At 37.1% G+C, this 21350-nt stretch overlaps 1 protein-coding gene across 1 annotated transcript in view; it reads right to left on the bottom strand.

Annotated features, from left to right (window-relative positions):
• Nucleotides 1-15386, bottom strand: part of NUP107 (nucleoporin 107) — a 45216-nt gene extending 29830 nt beyond the window's left edge. The window contains exons 1-8 of the mRNA XM_073215579.1: nt 15232-15386; nt 13359-13450; nt 12768-12854; nt 11980-12095; nt 9595-9739; nt 5726-5829; nt 2188-2315; nt 1455-1503 (exon numbers count right to left, since the gene is read on the bottom strand). Of these exons, the coding sequence (XP_073071680.1) occupies nt 1455-1503; nt 2188-2315; nt 5726-5829; nt 9595-9739; nt 11980-12095; nt 12768-12854; nt 13359-13450; nt 15232-15239 (729 nt within the window). The 5' untranslated portion in view covers nt 15240-15386. The remainder of the gene's footprint in view (nt 1-1454; nt 1504-2187; nt 2316-5725; nt 5830-9594; nt 9740-11979; nt 12096-12767; nt 12855-13358; nt 13451-15231) is intronic.
• Nucleotides 15387-21350: the final 5964 nt, after the last annotated feature.

Genomic DNA, 21350 nt, shown 5'->3' with positions numbered 1-21350 from the left:
ATGCCCTGATCATAAATAGAAAGATTCAACATAGTGAAGATGTCATTTCTCCCCAAATTAATTTGCAAATTCATTATTACTTCAGTAACTATTCCAATAGGACTTCCAAAAATGGAAAATTATGACGTTCATATGGAAAACTGTGCAAAAATGAATTTCAAAATGAGTAGGAGACTTACTTTACCAAATATCAAAACTTCTGAATTAGAGTGATTTGCTTGTATAGTACAGTACTGGCTTTCAAATGCATAAAAACAGAAAAGATCCCTGTATAAACATGATAAATTCATTTGATAAACGGTGTTCGGATATGGATATCCATTTTTAAAAAGTTAAAATTTCTTCCTTATCTCGTAGACAAACTTATCCAGATGAATTCAACACCTTACTTTGCAGAAAATAAGATAAGATTTCGAAGAAAACATTGTAGAATATATTTATGATAGTAGGAGGGGCTTTCCTTAACAAGACACAAGATGAGTGAGCAAAGAAAACATGACTGTGATCCCATAAAAATAGAAATATCTGTTTGACAAAGATTCCTTAAACAAAGTTAAAGGACAAGTGATAGAAAGGAGAACCATATTTAGCATATATGAGGAAACAATGAGACAATAGAAAAATGAGCAAAGGATACGACTATAGAATTCATATAAGAATGTAAATACTTAAGAATGAAGAACATTCCATCTCAGTACTGATCAATGACATGCATATTAAAATGAGGTACCTTCCCTCCAACTGGCCAAATGACTGATAATCAGAGCAAAGATTTTTCACACAATGCTAGTGAGGATAAACTGCTGCCTACATTCCATTAGGAAGGCAATGTAACAATCTCTATCAAACTTTGACCCAACAATCACACTTCCAAAATACAGGAAATACTCAAATAAGGAGATAAATATGAAGATGAACATTCATTACATTACTGATTGCCATAGCAAAAATACTGGAAGCAATCAGCAAAATGCCTGAAAAAGTTATAGTATATTTATTTATAGTCTGGCATACTATAAAAAAATAATGCAAACCTATATGAATTGACATGAAAAAACTAAGAAATATTGATGAATAAAAACTAAAACTGTTAGTATATAAATAAAATCATAAATTAAGTTAATACTAATTAAAAAAGCAAACTGTGACTGTGTGTGTGTCTGTATGTAGGTATAAAGATGCACAGAAAAACATCTGGTAGGATACATCCCATACTGCTAGACTGAATAGTAAGAGGGATAAAAGAGGACTGCATGATATACTCCATATACTCTTTTACTCTTTTACTCTGTAATATAAACCAGTATTTGATTATTTTATGAGATTGTATCTTATTTACTTAAAAAATTTTAAAAATGAAAAAACTCAAGATGGAGGATGAAAAATAAAATTCTACTACGAAAGAACATTTTAATTTTTAAACATTTATACAGAAAAAGTAATATAAAACTCACAGTAATTACAAACATATTTTCATCTTCTAATACAGACTGTATTCTGTCTCTGGGGAAAAAATAACAAAATGAAAATCTAATTTCACATGAATAATGAAATCACCTTTTAAACTACATACATGGATAAACCTGCATTCTATTTAGCATAAACAAATGAGTTCCCAGTGAACTTAGCCATCATTCTTTAAAAATAAGATACAGATAGTAAATACCTTCTGATTCTGATTTTGATACTGGAATAAAACTGGTATTTACTAAAAATCCCATGGAATACACTGCAAAGAGTCTTTAATGGCTACCCCAAAAATGCACATTCCTAACTTTTTAATGTCATGTTTTCACACGGCAAAAATTAAATAATCTGATTTTCTTTGAAGTCAGGGTGAGAACACAACAGAATGAGAGCCAAAACCACTGAGCATCTAAGAGGAGGAAAATCTAGTTAACTTCTTTCAAGCTTCCAATTTGATCAAATTTATCCTCTCGTTACATACAGTATTATGCACTTTCCTTAAATCTTTATACATATCCAATTTTTAGTAGTCACCAGCTTTATGGCCTAATATTTCCCTCCTCCCCACTAACTCACTCCTGACAACTAAGGTATTAGAAACGATAAGAATCAAAAATAGCAGAATCTATTTCCAAACACATCCTATCATAACTTCTAAATTAATTTGTTTATTGGTTTGTTATCTTGTTTCTTTCACTTTTGAATCCTATACAACCTTACCTATACAAAGAAGCCAGCAGCCTCCATGTGACCATCTCCTGTTGAAGAAGCCAGAGCATACTAGCTGTTTTAGAAAACTTCTGAAGTCCAGGTGTTGCTCGGCTCACTATTTTATTCAGTATATTCACCTGAATTAAAAACAGATGTGAAGAGTTTTTCTATGATTTTTTTTTTTTTCAGGATGCTTTTTAACTTTCAGAAACATGTTTGCTGCATTGAGATACACCTGCGCACAGAGGTAGATCCAGCATCATTTCATATCGCTACACCATTTAGTGAGCACTGGCTTTGTGCCTCTTGAAAGAGGACTAAGGCCTAGTGCTTGACCTCAGAGAGCGGATCATTTAGTGGGAGAGAGAAGACTCATCCTCAAACTCAACATTTTATTAGATAAGACAGTGTTAATTAGGAGGCTAAATGAGAACATACATATGTCCTTTATAATCTGAAACTATGAGTGTTTACAGTTGACAGTTTTTTGTACAGGCCTTAAGAACTGCATAGTGCTGCAGGCACTGGGGCAGTGAGGGGTTATTTCTTGCTAGGATGTCAGGGAAGGCACTGAAGCATGAGGCTTTTAGCAGACAGAACTGAGGGCAGAGGGTGCCAGCAAAGCCCTGGAGATGAGAACACAGAGTATGAAGGTACAGTGAGTAGCTTGTGTTGGCTTTCACAGAGGATACACATGGGGACTTGCTGAGGGATAACAAGGCTGGAAGGTTTGGTTGGAGCTGGGTTCCAGTCTTGAAAGTTGGGTTCATGTAGTAGGCAGTGGAGAGCCATGAAGAATTTTGGAGCAGAGGAATTGCATCATCACAAGTGCCCTTTTGGAAAGCACTCTGACAGCAGGGCACGGGAATTGCCATCTCCTGTGGCCACCTCAAGGACTTCTGTCTTGTAACGGTAATCTTTCTCTTCATTAGCATTTCTCCACAGATAAGCAGTGGTGGCCTGTTACTTTCAAAAGGCAAACAAATGGAAACGTCCTTTGACTCCATATTCCTTTCCCATAGGATGCCGGTGGAACCGGTGGGTTAGATCACGTGACTATACCAAACTTGTCCCGCTTGCCTAACTCCATAAATGCCTTTTCTTTAGCTTGAGAGGCCATACTGGGATGTACATGAATCAATCCACCTTAAGGCCTGTGCTCATGCCACGGGAGGTTCTCCCTTGCTCTCCCGGACCCTCGGTTTCCATATCAGCTGCCTCCCCCTCGGGCGCCTCCACCAGCTCCGCGGGCGGCTCCAAGGTGGCCATCCTCCTCAGTCTCCTCCTCCTCCTCAGACTCCTTCTCCTCCTCAGTCTCCTCCTCCTCAGACTCATATTCAGACTCCTCTATGATTTTGAGTCAAACTTTGTGTTCTTCAAGTACTTACTGCTAAAATTATATTATATACATACACACCCACATATTTATATAAATTTTTCTTGCCTATTGTTTTACAATTGCATGCAACATTCCCACTAGAAATGGCCTTAATTTGAACTAAGGTGTGTTTATATGAATATTTATGTTAAAGATCAATATACTCTAGATTTCATACTCAATAGTAAGAGCCATGGGCACATTTTTTTCTCCGTGTATAATCTACCCAGAAGATAAGCTAAATCTAATCTACACCTGACAAATTCATAACAGAACTTCAGAGCACCACTGAAAATTAAAAATGCAGTATCGTCAACTTACGTCTGAAAAATTTATACCACATAACCAAGAAAAATATTTTCCTAAGATTGGTACCGAAACATTGTCATTTCTAACCCAAATTTAACCAAAGTCACTCCTAGTTCTATAGCAGTAGTTCTTTGGGGTTGAGGCAAGTTTCAGAAGCTAATAAAAGGTATGGATGTTCTCCCCAGAAACACACACAAAATTGTTTATCAGGAGTGTTAAGGACCCAGGGTACAGGAAACCTTTCTCAAAGGTTATGAAGAGAGCCTCCTCATCTTACCAAGGAGTTAAGAAACAGGATTGTTCTCATTCAAAACATGAAAACTCAACACCATCACAACAGGTTTTCCCTCCCTTTAGAAAGTATTTGGTTATGTTACTTCTCTCTAAAGGCCAGTGTTTAGGAAAAGTGTTACCTGTACTTCTCACTCATTTATTAAATTCTTGGTTGTAATCTTAATGCCAGTGATTCAAAGTGATTACTGCTTTGGTTATTTAATGAAGCTACCGCTTTTTGTAAGGGAACAATTCAGAGATTGATTATTGCAATAATATTAAATGTTCATAAGTGTTGGCTATTTTTTCACTTTTTCTTGAATCCCAGAGTTTCTTGTAGCCTTTTCCTTTTTTTAAATAGACTTATTTTTTAAAGCAGTTTTAGGTCCAGTTTTAGAGCAGCACAACTGAATGTAAAATACAGAAAGTTCTCATTACTCTCTGCCCCAACATATGCACAACTTCACCTCCCACTGTCAATATCCAGCACCTTGGTACATTTGTTATCAATGAACCTATAGACACATCATAACTACCCACAACTCCATAGTTTACGTAAGAGCTCACACTTAGAGTTGTGTGTCTTATGAGTTTTAACAAATGTATAATGACATGTATCCACTGTATCATACAGTAAAATCTCACTCACCTAAAAATAGGCTGTGCTCCACTTTTCATCCTTACCTCCTCCTAAGCCCTGGCGACCACCCATCTTTTTACTTGGAGTTTCGCCTTTTCCAGAATGTCATGTTGTTGGAATCATATGGTATGTAGCCTTTTCAGATTGGCTTCTTTTTCTTGTCTCTTCATGGCTTGACAGTTCATTTCCTTTTAGTGCTGAATAATATTGCACTGTCTGCATCTCCCACAGTTAATTTCTCCATTCACATATTAAAGGCCATCTTGGTTGCTTCTAGGTTTAGGTAATTATGAATTAAGCTGCTGCAGCCATTTATCTAATTGCAAGTCTTTGCATGGACTCAAGATTGTACCCATTTAGGTAAATACCAAAGAATACAAATGTTGGATCGTATGGTAAGAGCATATTTAGTTCTCTAAGAAACTGAGAAACTATCTTCCAAAGTGGCTGTTCCATTCTGCCTTCCTACCAGCAATGAATGACAATTATTGTTACTCTATATCCTTGCAAGCATTTAGTGTTGTTTGTGTTTTGGATTTTTGCTGTTACAGTGGCATCTCACTGATTAATTTGTAATTTCCTATGACATATGATACTGAACGTCTTTTGTTATGCTTATTTGCCATCTGTATGTCTTCTCTGGTAACATGTTTTCCCCATTTTTTCACTGGATTGTTCATTTCATTATGGTTGAGTTTTAAAAGTTCTTATATTAAGGATTTTCATTTTTTAAAGCAGCAGAATCCTTTTGCCCCTAAAAGAAATCATATATGGACCCTCTATATATAAAAAGAGTTGCTCTGGCTGCCAACCATTCACTCCTGCTATTATACCCCAAAGACATCTCCCTTTAATACAACATGGAAATTCACAGGTTGATGCTATTCAAAAAAACTAAGAGTACTGAAGTTCGACCAACAATGAAACAATGGAATGAAATTAAATACCTGACTACTACAGATGTTTTCATACTCTTCTACAAGGTCAAAAACTGTAGTTGAAGAATGCTTTAAAAAAGACTGCAGGAAATCAGAAAACATACTCATGGATGCTAGAACACATTAAGAAAGAAAAGGAACAATTAAAATTGAGTGACACACTTCTAGGTAATTCTGCAAAACTTAAAAATACAGCTACCATTCCTTTTTTTTTTTACTGCTGTATTTTTAAGAAATCATAATTGTGGTAAAATACACATAACAAAATTTACCACCGTGAACATTTTTAAGTGTATAGTTCAGTGGTATCGAGTACATTCACACTGTTGTGCTACCAACACCACCATTCATCCACAGAATTCTTTTTATCTTACAAAACTAAAACCCAGGACAGCCAAAGTAGTCCTGAGAAAGAACAAAGCTTGAGGCATCAAATGGTCTGGCTTCAAACTATACTGCAAAGCTGTAGTAATCAAAATAGTATGGCACTGGCCTAAAAAAGACACACAGACCAATGGCACAGAATAGAGTCCAGAAATAAAACTCCTACTTTAATGGTCAACTAGGATTTAAAAAGGGAACCAAGAATACTCAATGGGGAAAGGATAGCCCCTTCAATAAATGGTGATGGGAAAACTAGGTAACCACATTTACAAAAATGAAGCTGGACCCTTAGCTCACATCACTCATAAAAATGAACTCAAAATGGATTAGGACTTAAACAGAAGACCTTAAACTGTAAAACTCCTAGGAAAAAAGGTAGGGAAAAGAGCTCTGTGACACTAGTCTTGGCAATAATTTTTTGGATATGATATCGAAAGCATAAGCAGTGAAAAAAAAATCAACAAATGGGACTATGTCAAACTAAAAAGCTCTGAAAAACAAAAGAAACAATCAGCAAATGAAAAGGCAACCTATGGACTCATAGAATCTATTTGTGAAACATGTACCTGGTAAAGGGTTACTCTCCAAAATATAAGAACTCATACAACTCAAGAACAAGAACAACAGACTGACTGATAAATGGGCAGGGTAACTGTATGGACTTTTCTTCAAAGACAACATACAAATGGCCAGCAAGTACATAAAAAGATGCTTATCATCACTAATCATCAGGGAATACAAATCAAAATCACAATGAGACAGCACTTCACACCTGTTAGAATGGCTATCATTAAGACAAGAAATAACAAGTGTTGGCAAAGGGAAGGAGAAAAGAACGTTTGTGCCCTATTACTGAGAATATAAATTGGCTCAGCACTATGGAAAACAGTATGGAGGTCCTTCAAAAAATTTACAATAGAAATACCATAAGACCCAGCAATTCCATTTCTGGGTACATGTCCAAAGGAAATGAGAATAGGATTCTCACAGATTCGCTGGGGCATTATTCACAATAGCAAAGATATGGAAACAACCCAATTGTCTATCACTGGATGAAGGCATAAAGAAGTGGGATGTACACACACACTGTCCAGCCACAAGAACGGAAATTCTGCCATTTAGAATAACATGGATAGACCTCGAGGGCATTCTGCCAAGTGAGGTAAATTTGATAGAAAAACAAACACTGCATCATATTACATATATGTGGAATCTAAAAAGCCAAACTTATAGACATGGGGAGTAGAATGTTTTTTTACCAGAGGCTGGTGGGAGTAGACTGGAGACCTATCAGACAAAGGGTATAGACTTGTAATAGAAAATGAGTAAGTTCTAGAAATCTAATGCACAACATTGATAGTGTCAACAAATCTGCATTATATAGTTCAAAGTTGCTAAGAGACTAGATCTTAAATATTCTCACTACAAAAATGAAATGGTAATTATATATGAAGATGTAATCAAGGCATCAGCTAACATTAATCATTTTATTGTAATATGCAAATGTATCAAATCAGTATTTTGTACACTTTAAACTTACACAATGTCATATGTCAATTATATCTCAATTAAAAAAACAAAAACTCTGTACATATTAAACAATAACTCTCAATCCTTCCTTCCCCAAACTCTGGCAACCATCATTCTTTTTGTCTACGAATTTACTCTAAGTACCTCTTATAAGTAGAATCATACAGTACTTGTCCTTTTGTCACTGGCATATTTCATTTAGCATAATGTCCTCAAGGTTCATGCTTGTTGCAGTATGTGTCTGGATTTTCTTCCTTTTTAAGGCTGAATAATATCTCACAGTATGTATAGACCACATTTTGTTTATCCATTCACCCATCAATGGACATTTGGATTGCTTCTACCTTTTGGCCATTAGGAATAATGAAGCAATGAACAAGAGTATACAAATCTCTTTGAGTTCTGTACATACCCAGAGGGAGAATTGCTAGGTTATATGGTAATTCTATGTTTAATTTTTTTAGGAACCACATACTGTTTTCCATAGCTCTGCACCATTTTACATTCCCACCAACCATATACAAGGTCTATGATTTCCACATCCTTGTCAACACTTGTTATTTTCTGTTTGTCTTGATAGCAGGCATGTTAATGGGTGTTAAGTGGTGTCTGTGGTTTTGTTTTGCATTTCCCTATTCATTAGTGTTGTTGAGCATCTTTTCATGTGCTTATTGGCTACTTTTGGATCTTCTTTGGAGAAATGTCCTTTCAAGTACTTTGCCCATTTTTTTCATTGGGTTGTTTGGTTTCTGTAGTTGAGTTGGATGAGTTCTTTCTACATTCTGGATATTAACCTCTTCCCAGATATATGATTTGCAAATATATTCTCCCATTCTGTGGGTTGCCTTTTCATTTTACTGATTGTATCTTTTGATACATAGAAGGTTTAAATTTTGATGTAGACCAACTTACATGATTTTTCTTTTGTTAGCTCAAGTTTTTTAAGACTCTAGAGAAGTACTGGTTATTAGTCTGTCAACAATTACTACAAAAACATGAGCCAAATTTTAAAATATCTGAATTATATTTTAAGCACATCATAACAAAGTAGCTGGGAAAGTTAGATTTCTAACATGATATGTTCTACTCAGGGAAAATACATATGCTCTACTACAATATGATAGAATATTATTTAAGATCTCACCCATTGTTCATACTACAAATGAAATATTTGTATTTTATAGATTAAGTACAAAGTATTTTTGAGTTTTTGAGTCACTCAAAATTTGAGTATTTATTATTGCAGAAACTAAAGGAAGTAGTGGTTACCACAGTGTTAAGAGAGGCTCTGTAACCAAACTGCTTAGTTTCAAATCCTGGTGCCATCACTTCCCAGTCAGTGATAAGCAGGTTACTTAACCCTTTGAACAGCAGTTTCCTTTCTCCTAAAATGGGAATAGTTACTGTATCTATTTAATGGACCACTATATGAGTTAATGTTCATACAATGGTTAAGCATATTGACTAGCACTCATATGACAGCTTATGATGAAGTATCTATGTAAAAATGCATAGATATAGCAACATTAAAAGCAAATGTTTTTTCCAAAAGGAAATGGTAATAACCAACCTAAAACTAGAAAGATCACAGTACTATTTGAAAAACAGCATTAGCATCCAGGCCAAAAAAAACATTTTAACATTGTTAAATCAAAATTTAACCTAAAGAAAAAGAGCTCTTACAACAGCACAAATAGAAAAGAATAAAAATATTAGAGACCTGTCTAATAACCTGACAGGCTGTGATATACACTGAAAGATAAAATGGCAAGATGCCGCTCCAACTAAGAACAGGAGGTTCCCAGACTTCCAGAGCTACTAGATCAAATGGCTTATCCATACACATAACTAATTAGCTTAACAAAAAGTATTTTATAATGATGTTCAGGGACAGGAGGCGAATAGTTTTCTTGATCTTAATAAAGTGACAAACTACGCTATTAGAGAGCTGAAAGCCATTTTACCAGCTTCTCCAGGATCATCCTCACGTAACATAACAGCACTGAGAGTTACGTCTTCTGTTACACTGTGGGGCTCTGTGCTTGTGAAGAGCCCTGAACGCTGTGATGAGAATGCAGCAGCCCAGTTACTGTCATCCAGATTAGTAACCTCAAAAAAAAAAGATACAGAAATGTAATGGAGGTATTGCCACTGACTGAATACAGACTTCAACAGTACTCAATTTTTAAAAACCTTATGTATGTACTTCTCATTTTTAAAGATAGCCACAGGGCTATTTTGTTAAGGAAATAATGGCTTTTAAACTTTTCTTCTTTCCACTACTGCATACTTTAAATAAAAAGCCAAAAGGACAGTATTTTGTAATATTTAGGCTGGTATTAATAGGTAAAATAAGGAAATCCTGTTGCTCTTAAGTTCACATCAATTTTTCACATTTGGGAAACCGAACGAGACAAATGATTCAGTTTCTTCAACAAATGGTAACAAAAAAGAATGAGGGAGGAATTTACAGATTAAAAGACTTAAGAGATATACCAAGTAAATCCCTTGTGTTGACCTTGTCTGAATCCTGACTTGAACAAAGCAACTTAAAAATATTTGATACAAAAAAGAAAATGTCAACACCTACTGAAATATTCATGATGATAAAAGAAATATATGTGAGAGAGAGAGAGAGAGAGAGAGTGTGTGTGTGTGTGTGTGTGTAGGGGGCGGTACCTGAGGTAACAGTACTCTGCTTATGTTAAAGAAAGCTTCCTTGTATGTCAGGGCTATGTGATGAAGTATTTATGGATAAAATGGTATGTAATTTGGGAGTTGTAAAGTAATGTGGGGGAATGCTTGTGAGTATAGGTGAAACAAGATCAGTCATATGTTGGTTACTATTGAAACTGGGCCAAGAGCACATAGGGCCTTCCTCTACTATTCTATTTTTGGACATGTTTACAAATATACATAATAAAAAGTTTTTTAAAACTCACCTTTATGTAAAATTCAAGCACAAGCCACAATAAAATTGTACCTTTAAATCAGTCTCCCCAAGAAAAATGCTAAAGATGGGCACTGGAACCCCATATATTCATGACATAGTAACTATGGGCTGAGGAGAACCTCAGTTCAGCTACAAGAGATGGATTAACAGGTCACTCTCTTCTGGATACTTACCATCAGTAGCCTACACTAATTGTCAGTATACACTAGTATACGAAAATGTTAAACAGCAATGACATTTTACATTCGGAAAAAAACTGGTCCACAATGAAATCCTCACAAACATAGTAAAATTAACATAGTAAATAATTCTACTTCCTTCAGGTCAACCTATATATCCAAGACCATCCCACAGCTGACAATAAAACTAGTAAAATAAATTGAGAAAACACATTTGACCACAAGCAATTTCAAACATAATGATCAATACACTTTACTTTATTCTGGTGTTTTAGGAGAGTAACAATTTTACTATTAATCTTAACAGTTCCGAAACAAAAAATAATAGTCATCTCCTTTTGCTAAAACCCAGAGGCAGTTAACTTACTCCTGTTTAAAGTAGAACAAGATAAACACTGCCAAAATAAGCCAGTTTCATAAGCAGACTAAATTGTTCAATGACTAGATCATTAATAGATATTAACACTCTACACAAGGCTATAATACAATTTAACCTTCTAAGACAGGGGAAGTTTAACATGCAAAAAACCACTCTTCAAAAACACCTAATTTAGATAATTTTAAGTCTGCATAAAAATCTCTCTGCCTTCTTAATAAGTATGGAGCTAAAGAGAGAAGAACCATTTTTTCCTTTTTTTTGGAACTAAGTATGCCATAACATTCTACTACTCTAACAAAATTCTTCAGTTTCCTTCTTCTCAGATACAATTCTTTCTTTCTCTATAGGATATTTTAAACACCTAAGTCAAGCCATTCTGCACCACACTTTGTATATTTCTTCTGCTATTTTAAATACTATATCAGTGATTCCTAAAGAATGTCTCATCTACTTTCCCTCAAATCTTTTCTTCCTTTTAATGTACTCTCTTCCTTAGGATATTCCTCCTGGATTATTCTTGGCTTCCCACTATTCTGTGATTCAAAACATGGCCTAGCTTTAATAGCCATCAGCAACCAATCAGAATATAATTCCTCTGATCATCAAACTATCAGATTCACACATTGTATTTGCACCTAAAGGCTGCTATCACAGCCTCCATATGTGTCATGAGATGCTTAGGTGTAAGTTTTCTGAAAGCCTAACAAAGTAATTATTTCAAGCCATGTATAGTCTACTTTTATGATGAGTAAGACTTTAATTTGCATTAAAGGCTTTTAAGCTAAATATCATACTTTAATAAAAAGGTAGAAAATTTCAGCCCCATTTTTCTACATACCATTGACAGATTTCCCAAGAACCCTGAAGACTGTGTAAGGCGGGGAGACCTCCCTCCTGTTCCAATAATGCAGGAAACATCTGGCTGCCTTAGTAAGCTTCGATTCAGTGGAGTAACTGCAAATAAGAGGTTAGTAAAAAGAATTCCATGTGCATGAGCACTGATCATGAAAACAAAATCAGCAGCAAGTAATACTAAAAAATAGATAATTTCAGTCTTCAGTTATCTGGGTTCTAATCAAATAAATATTTTAAATATTAAGATTTTTATGATATGGAGATTTAAGTTGATTTTCTAAAGTTGATCTTTTGGGACTACAAGACCATCAGGAAGAATATTAAGTATAGATGCTTTCATTGTAACATAACTGACCAGTAAAAATAAGGATACTAGTAAGTCCATAGATTCTTCATATCCTAAGTGTATAAAGCTCACTGAGGAGGTAGTACAGTGTATAGGGCATAGGTTTTGGAATAAGCAGATAATGGCTTGAATTTTGGTTCCCTTACTAACATACTTAGCTGTGTTATTTTCATTAAATAACTTCTAAGTCTCATGTTCAGTTTTGGCAAAACAGAGATAAACACCTACATTATGGTTATTGTGTACTTACGTAAAATACAGTGCTTTACACGTGGTAAGGAGTTCAACAAATAGTAACTGCATTTGTTATTATTTGTTCTTAATTACTGATATTCCAACCAAATATTGTCTATTTATTATATGTAGTGTAAGGGTTAGCTGCTATTATTATTATTACTAAATGCTCTAAAAGCAAAGAATCTTACAAGGAAGTCGAGATGAGTTGGGAGTTCGAGGGATAACCTGGTTTCTTGGTGTAGTATTAGCAAAAATGTCATCTTGGGATGCCCAAACTGTAGGAAGAGTTAAGAAAAGTTTTCCAGGTAAAGAAGACATCATTAAAGTTAGAATTAACCATATTTCATACTATACAAAATATGTGAATACATTTTTCAAGAAAAAATATTTTATGGCTACTATATTTTATATGTAAAGAGTAAATGGTTCCCTCTACGATTCACAATCTCAGTTATCTGTCTTGGATTACTATGCTATGAACTAAGAGTTTAGTTGGATTTTAAATTAAAAAGGTTATCTAATTTCAGCATTAGCTAACCACAATTAAGAAAGCAGCAAAATGGAACATCCTCCTTTTCAGGGAAACATAAATCTTAATCTCACCGATAGCATATAACAAATAAGAAAAATCAAGAAATACATCTGGGGAGTTAAAAACAACTAATTGCCACAGCATTTTATTATTATAGCTAGTGTTTCTCTGACAAAAAGAAAATTCTCTAATCCTGATTACAAACATGCTGTAATTTTTACTGTTATGCTTAAAATGCAAAGGATACTTAAAACTCTTTTTTGTGCACTCTGTTTCCGTGCAGTCCGTGTCACCTCTGCCTCACGGATCACAGGCGAGGACATCTCTCCAAAGCCACTCCTAAAATAGGATAATCAAGCACAAGTGAATAAAAGGAGACTGTAGCATATGCAAAGAACTTCATCGTCATGAATGGAGTAAAGGACCCTGAATGAGAGAGAGGTGCAGATCAGCCCAGGAGCCAAGTCTTTGATCCTTTTGTTGACAGTGACCTCCCAGCTTCAAATTCTGCTTATCCCTTGAAGTTTTCCTCAAATTTTACCTGCACAAACACTTCTTTGACTTTCTAGCATTGTTATTTTCTCCTATGGAAGTATTTCAACACCTGGAATATATATTTAACACTGTTTTAGATAATTGCTTCATGAAGTTAAATCTTTCCCCTGCTGGATTGAGTAGTTGCCTAAAATTGCTGGAACTACGTCTTTGAAGCATCTTTTGTAGTATTCAAAATACTTCAAACCATGGGTACTATGAAAAACCTGTTGTTTGAGCTGGTGAGATGGGAGGCTAAGTAAAAAAAGTTCTAGCAAACTGCAGAAATTAGCCTTCAAGTTACTTTTTTCTAGAGTACACTCAAGGGTGTCTCTGGTCTCAGCACTATTATAGTCACAATACGTGGAATCTCCCATGTCATTCTCAGCCAAAGGTCTAGAAAATAAATTGTGTGAATTATGAGACTGGTATTTATGACAAGAATCGAATATTAAAACTATCAGGTAGCTATCTCTGGCCTACAGAATCAAGTCCAAATATCCTAGCATGGTGTTTACAATCTGACCCTATCTTACAGTTTAGCCTTATATTTGGCCAGTAACATCACTCCCATACAAACATATACTGCATGTAATTATGCAGCTACACAAAACATGCACTTTTATGCCCTTATAACTTTGTACAAGGCCTACCTTCATTTGTCCTCTTGGGGGACTAGCAAACACTCAACAACAGCCTCCTGGAGTCTGGAGACACAGACACAGATCCAGGCCCGTAACTTGGTTCTTATTTATCAGCTTTCTAACTTTGACTAAGTTTTTTATTCTTTTTAGTCCTACTCTTACCTATGAAAAGAGGATCATAGTACCTATCCTTATGGAACGGTTATGAAGAATAAATTAGCTAATAGTACATTTAAAGCGTTTAAGAAACTCAATGTTGCCTACTATTATTATTCAAAGATCAACTAGAAAGTTACCTCCTTTGAGAGAGCTTCCTGCTAACTCTCTTGACAGAGTTAAGGGAAACTTAATTGTTCCCTCATTTCTTTTCCTACAGAGCAATACAAAACTCATTACTTTGTACTGTTCGGCTGTTTCCACTACACAACGATTTTCCTGAGGCCAAGAACCTTGAAAAACTCATCTTTGTCGCCAGGGGAGCGCCAGGGTCACTGAGTGTGCCATAACATTAGAACACTATAGTGCCAGGGTCACAGAAAGAACTCGATTCAATACCTAATGCTGGAACCTGTAATTAGAAAACCTGGGTAAGATCCCACCCAGTTCCGTCACTGACTGTTTTGTGATCTCTGGCACTTATCATTCGCGAGGGCAGGACCGCCTCCCACCCGCCCACTCCAGGAGCGAAAAACGTCCCTTGAAAAGGCAGAGTAGATGGCAGAACCGCCGTGGCAATGCAGGGGATCATCATTACCAGTATCCCTCCCCCAACAAGCGACCTTTCTTCCATCGGCGGCAGTCTCCCCACCCCAGGAAAGCGATCCCAGGGTCAGTAACTTAGCCCTCCTCGGCTTCCTCTAGGAGTCGGGTTTCATCTATTTCGTTGCGCCAACAAACAGAAAGGACAATCCTCTGAGCTCAGCCGTTACCACCAGAACTGACCTGTCCATAGAAGCTGCCTTTTCCACTGACAATCCAGCAAACTTGGCCCCGGCTTAACCTCCACGTTTCAGCCTTCCCGCTCTCCGGAAGCAAGCCCTTCGACCCGGAAGCATTTCCTTGCTAAACCGCGGAAGAGAGGTCAGGAGGCGAACCCACTTTTGCACCAAGCGCATGCGCGAGTTCCACCTACCCCCGCAGATCCGCTTTGCGCAGACGCGAAACTGTAACAGTGTGTGACGGCGCCGCCGGCCGGGCAGGTAGCGGAGCCTGACTGAATTAGTGGCGAAGCACTAATAGGGGCTTTACTCGTTTACATTTGTGGGCGTGGTTATCCGACTTGACGTACTAATACTACAGAAAAGTGAAGTCATTTTCTGGTATTCTACCTGAGAAAGAGCCTGCCTGGACTTGGAATTCAAACGTTCAGGCTCAGCCTTACACCTCGGGGTCCGTGTCTGTCACTGTACTGAGTGTTTGAATTGTATATAAACCCTTCACGGTATTTGCAGTTGTTTTTCATAATGGCTATTTGTTCTCTAATTAGTATTTTTCCCTATTAAGGAGAAAAGGGATCACCTATCTTAAAAAGAATAAAAGGTGATAGTATTGTCTCTTATTTCAAAATGCCATCCAGGCAGAACAGTACATTTGGGCCCTCAATCAGTCGAAGTTTTTTCCTGAGGTATTTACATTCTGCTCTAATCTTGGAGAGGTAGAGCAGGGACATGGAACAAGCATTATTCTTAATTTTTCCTGCCTATGATGAAAATGCTGAGATATAAATAGTATAGTAAGAACATGAGGGACTCCATGTTAAGGCTAAGATACCATTTTAAAAACTAGGGAGTTAGGAGGTAATAATAGTAACATATTTTATGGTTATTAGCCAATAACCTACCCTGTGTTAAGGCAGAGCAAGCAGTTCTAAATGTTCCCACTGCTTGAGGTTAACCATTATCTTGGAGAAGCACAGGACCAACAGATTGCTTGTATTGTTTGTCTTACAGAATATCTAGAGGACTGACCATGTTAATGTCTCTATCACCAAAGATAGATGTCACAAGACACATCACCCTACACTCCCTTGGCCCTTTACCCCATTCTTGCATTCCTTAAAAACCCAAATTCTAAGCCTTTAAGCACACTGCTCCTCCGAGGCTGCCTGTACTCCCCTTTCTTCAAGTGTGTACTTTACCTTAAATAAAGCTTTCTTGCTGCTCAACTTTTTGGGTTTTGTCTCCACGCTTTTCCATGCTGTTTGGGAGATTAATAAAAGACCCCTTTTCCTGTGATAAGCATCTTTGTTACTTCACTATTTCATTCAATTTTCTAGACTTAAGTATAAGTCTTCTCTCTCTCTCTCTCTCTCTCCCTCTCTGTTCTACTTCAGACAAGTAGGCAAGAGCTACTGAGATCTCTGATTTGGGCTTGCAAGTCCCTGGGATGGGACTGCAGCTGCATGATCATTCTCTTTAGGCCTGCCCCAAATCTTCCTTTGCTTTGGGAAGTTCTCAGAACATAATCTCACTCCATCCAGTGCTCTATGGCTCCCTCTAATTCTGGGGTGATGGAGGCTTATTCCCACAGTTGCAGGTCAGGTGGACAATGGACACCAGGTGGCCCTCACTTCAGGACTTGGCAAGGGATGTGCCCTGTGCTGAGCAGGAGTTCAATGAACTTTCCTTTCCTCCCTCTGCTCTTCCTTGCTCTCTGCTGCCTTCATGGCTGCTGCCATCCACAACCACTCTCGCTTTAATTAATTCCTTCCCTTCCTACACTTGTCGGACCTTTTCATGAATTATTTCTCCATCAGAGTCAAGAACCCTCTTTCAGGCTGAGGTCTCACTGAACATGCAGGGACACCTCCCAGGACTAGATTACCCAACAGCACTGGGAGGCAGTGTTCCCAGATAGGCCCCTTCTTACCACCAAGACAACATAGGCATTTTGAAAAAATATGTCTTTGGGCTCTAGGTTTGAGGCCCTTGCCACATAGATTGGAGATAATGCTTTTATCACAGAGTTCTTGTGATGATTAAAAAGTAGATATCAAATGTACACTGCACGTTGTAGCCATTGGAATATTACATTTCTCCTCCTTCAATAACCTACTTGATGGGTCCCACTCTGTGCTCTCATTCTTCCCATTTCCTAATTGTCCTATACAAAAGTGCACTGTTCTTGTATGGAAAGTTAAATGTGGTCCTAATGACTTTTGTCATTGCTGGAGTAAGTTTATTCAAGGTGCGAGCCACTGGCTCAGGTTCTCACCATACATCCCCTGGCAACTGAATTCCAATGTGTTTTATTCACATAATGTACTCGATGCGATTGACCATAAGGTACTGTGGGGAAAATGGAAATTCCATAGCCATGATTCTCACCTGATCCTAATCTCACCCATTGTAGATATACGATGAAGTAATACTTAGCCTACTGCACAGGTGTTTGCTTGCATACCCATTGGCAATGAGCTATTTACGGCTGAGCAGAGCCTAAATAAGAGGGCAGAGCTTGGAGTGGAGGCAGAACCTATACAGAGGCTGGAGCCAGGGGTAGAGACAAAGACGGGCTTGCCACTTATAGACAGCTGGGTGACTGCAGTGAAAATATAGCTTGGTATGAGCCCCTTTTTACCGACAATGTTCCGTTGTCATTATTCTGTCTCACCGAATCCATAGTGAACTTGCCTGGGGCTGAAACCTCCCCCCGCCCAGAGCTACAGGTACACAAAAAGGAAGATCAATTTTGGGGCAAAGGATTAGCCCAATGTTCAGTTCAACACTGACTCATGTATTTAAGAAAGATAGAATTCATTTATGAGGACCATGGCTGGAGAGCAGCCTATCCATGTGCTCTGATAAACTGCACTAAATCCTCTTTGAGACCTCTTAAATACTTTTCCTACAGCAAGGGATACTTGAAGAAAAGTTACATCAATCAGTGTAGCATGGATACATTTAGTTAGTGTCCTAAAAGATCATGTTATACATATTCCGATGTTATCTGTGTGTGTAAGAGGAGGCAAGGATAAGGGTCTCATTAGGTGGGTTACCTCATCTTCCTCTGTGGATGGAGAGGGCATATGTGACTTATCTGATCCATGCTGACCAGAAAATTCCTGACTGACTACATTTCTGGGGGAGGTTGAAACTACAATTATGTTAGGTATTAAATCCCAGTTTGGTGACTTGGCCTAGCTGAAGTGACAGCATGTTGGACCTGTGTCTTTTTAGTACATACAAGGAGAGAACATTTGGTGAAAAGTGCACTGAGGTTCGCTTTTGACACGTTCAATTTGTAGGCATGAATACCATACTTCCCCCACATATTTCAAAATACGTTCAATTGCCTTAAAACTATTTGTAATAAACTCCTATGTGGTGTATATTGTATACATTCTAGCTTTAATTTTAGGGTTTTTAGTTTTAATAACAAAAATCCACTATGACTAACTTAAACAAAAGGGAATTTACTAGAAGATATCCCCAAAACACTCAAACCTGGAGCACCCTTTCCTCTCACTCTTTTCCAACAGCGGAGGAAATCAAACATCATCACTTTTTTTCCACCTCCCCAATTTTTTGCTTTGAAAAACTTCAAATCTGCACAAATTGGTAAAAATAGTATAATAGTCAATATACTCTTCACCTACATTCACCAATTGCTACCATTTCCCCACAATTGCTCTCTTTTTTGTTTGCTTTCTGCCTGAACCATTTCAGAGTAAGTTGTAGACATCCTGACATACCACCCCTAAATACTTCAGAATGTATCCCCAAATCAAGAGCAAGACATTCTCGTACCTAATAAAATAAACACTCAGAGTATTTAACATTGACTAATTAACATACTAAAATTTCCCCAACTGTCTAAATATTGCCATTTATAACATCCCTCATGCAATACAGGAACCAAGAGAGTATTTTGCACTTAGTTGTCATGTGGCTTTGTTCTGCTTCTGTTTAGAATAGTCCCCAGACTTTTTTCTTTTAAATCATTAATATCAGCTATTAACTGTTCCAAACCTCATCTCTGTAAATGAGAATATTCTGTTAGGGTGATTATGAGGACTAAATATAAAAATAGCCAAAGAACAAAGTGGTCAAAAGCTCACACATGTTAGATGGATTTCCCATGATCATGTGCCAGCTCCACCACATATGAGCTAAGTGATCTTGGGCACAAATTTATGGTTTAGTTTCTTCTTTTTAGGTTAAAGATAGTACTAGACCACAGGTTATGATGATTGAAAGAATTAGTATGTGTACACTCCTAGAGTAGAACTAGGCACTATTATATGTGTGGCATAATATTCATGTTTGAAAATGATGTTATTCTTACCCATATAATAATGACTACTCGGTGGAGCCTTAGACAAATTACTCATATTTGGCAACATCAAACTGGAGATATAGTGATAGAGGCTTTAGTAACATAAACTGAATTGAACCAATCCCAATCCTTTTTTCTGCAATGCTTCAACAACAGCAGAAGCTTTTTCCTGTCTATATGCAAGCTCAAAAATAATTAATGCCTTATATTGATGAACAGAAATATGACTGCAAAAGTCTTCATAGAAAGCAGTTCAGTGGGTATTATCCTGAAGAACCCTTTAATTCAGTCCATTCACACATATTTATTAAGTGTCTGCTATGTGCTGGGCACTTTGCTTGGACCTGGGAGATACAGATTGGGGGGAAAGTACATTTACTTATAAGAAAATCATGTAGACTTACTTATTCAAACATGCTTAATTGATCATAACATGGAATCCATAAATATTTTAAATTACTATTGTAGTTACCAAATAAAACTTGGGCATTAATTTAAAATTCTTACTTAAAATCTTTTATGAGGGGGATGATCATCAAAAAGCCTCCACAGGTATCCGGACGATGCTGCGGTTGTGGCTGCATCCAGCCCACCGTCTCCTGGACTTGCCATAGGAATGAGGAGGGAGATGTCTAGGCTGGCATGTGCATACAGTGAGACAACGAATTTGACCAGATCTGTACTGATGGAACTCAACCAGGAGTTGGGAGGGGTGCAAGTTGTAGCACTCCAAAATCTCATGACTATAGACTATCTATGGTTAAAAGAACATATGGGATGTGAACAGATCCCAGAAATGGGCTGCTTTAATTTGTCTGATGGTTCAAGCACAGTTGGACAATATCCATCATATCATAGATAAATTTTCACAAATGCCTAGGGTGCCTAAATGGTTTTCTTGGCTTAACTGGAGATGGATGGTAATTATAGATTTGCTTTGTTTATGTCACCGTATTCCTATTATGTTAATATGTGTGTGCAAATTAGTTAGTAGTTTAAAACCTATACATACTTAAGGTACTATACAAGAAGATATGTCAAAGAAATAATCAATCCTCCCATGTTTCCTTCATATGCTACATCTATAGCTTTTCTTCTTCCTTCCTAATTACAACCCTTAAATAGAATTCGTGCCTCATATCGAATTTACCGAGTATCATAATTCCTCCAGGTGTAAAGATACCTCGAGACAAGTGCTGGGCATAGAAGCCACAGGGCATAAATCTGCAAAGAAGTAAAAAGCTAACCTTTGCAAACAATATGGCTTCTCTCTCACTTACCAACTTTACATTTCCCTGTATGGCCCTGGAAGAGAACTGGTTAGCCAGAGACGGGTAAGATTCCTCAAGGGAGGAACAACCTAAGACAGGCACAGTCGCAGGGGGGCCATCAGGTGAGAATTTGGGGATCAACAGAGGTGAGGCTCAGAACATCACCCCCCCTGCTTTGAGAGAAATCTTCTGCATCCGTGGATGTCTTGCTGCCCTTGTCTAGCCTGGATTAATACTTAGTCCATAGGCACACACCTGACCATCTGATCATCTACATTTGCCCTCTTACAGCACCAAACTATGTTTTCTACCTTTATCTTGCATCTACCTACCACTTCAGCATTTTATTAAAAATAAAAATAATAATAATAATAGGAGAAATGAGGGATCAACATATAAATCAAGTACAAAAATCAAACGAATATTCATATTTGACCTGATTGTTTATAGGTCATAATGCATGATCAAAACCGAAAGTTTCTGTGATGAATGCCCTTGTACTGTTCACCATGT

The sequence above is a fragment of the Manis javanica genome, chromosome 10 (assembly GCF_040802235.1).
Source record: "Manis javanica isolate MJ-LG chromosome 10, MJ_LKY, whole genome shotgun sequence".
Taxonomy (NCBI): domain Eukaryota; kingdom Metazoa; phylum Chordata; class Mammalia; order Pholidota; family Manidae; genus Manis; species Manis javanica.
This window is presented reverse-complemented; position numbering and strand designations above follow the sequence as displayed.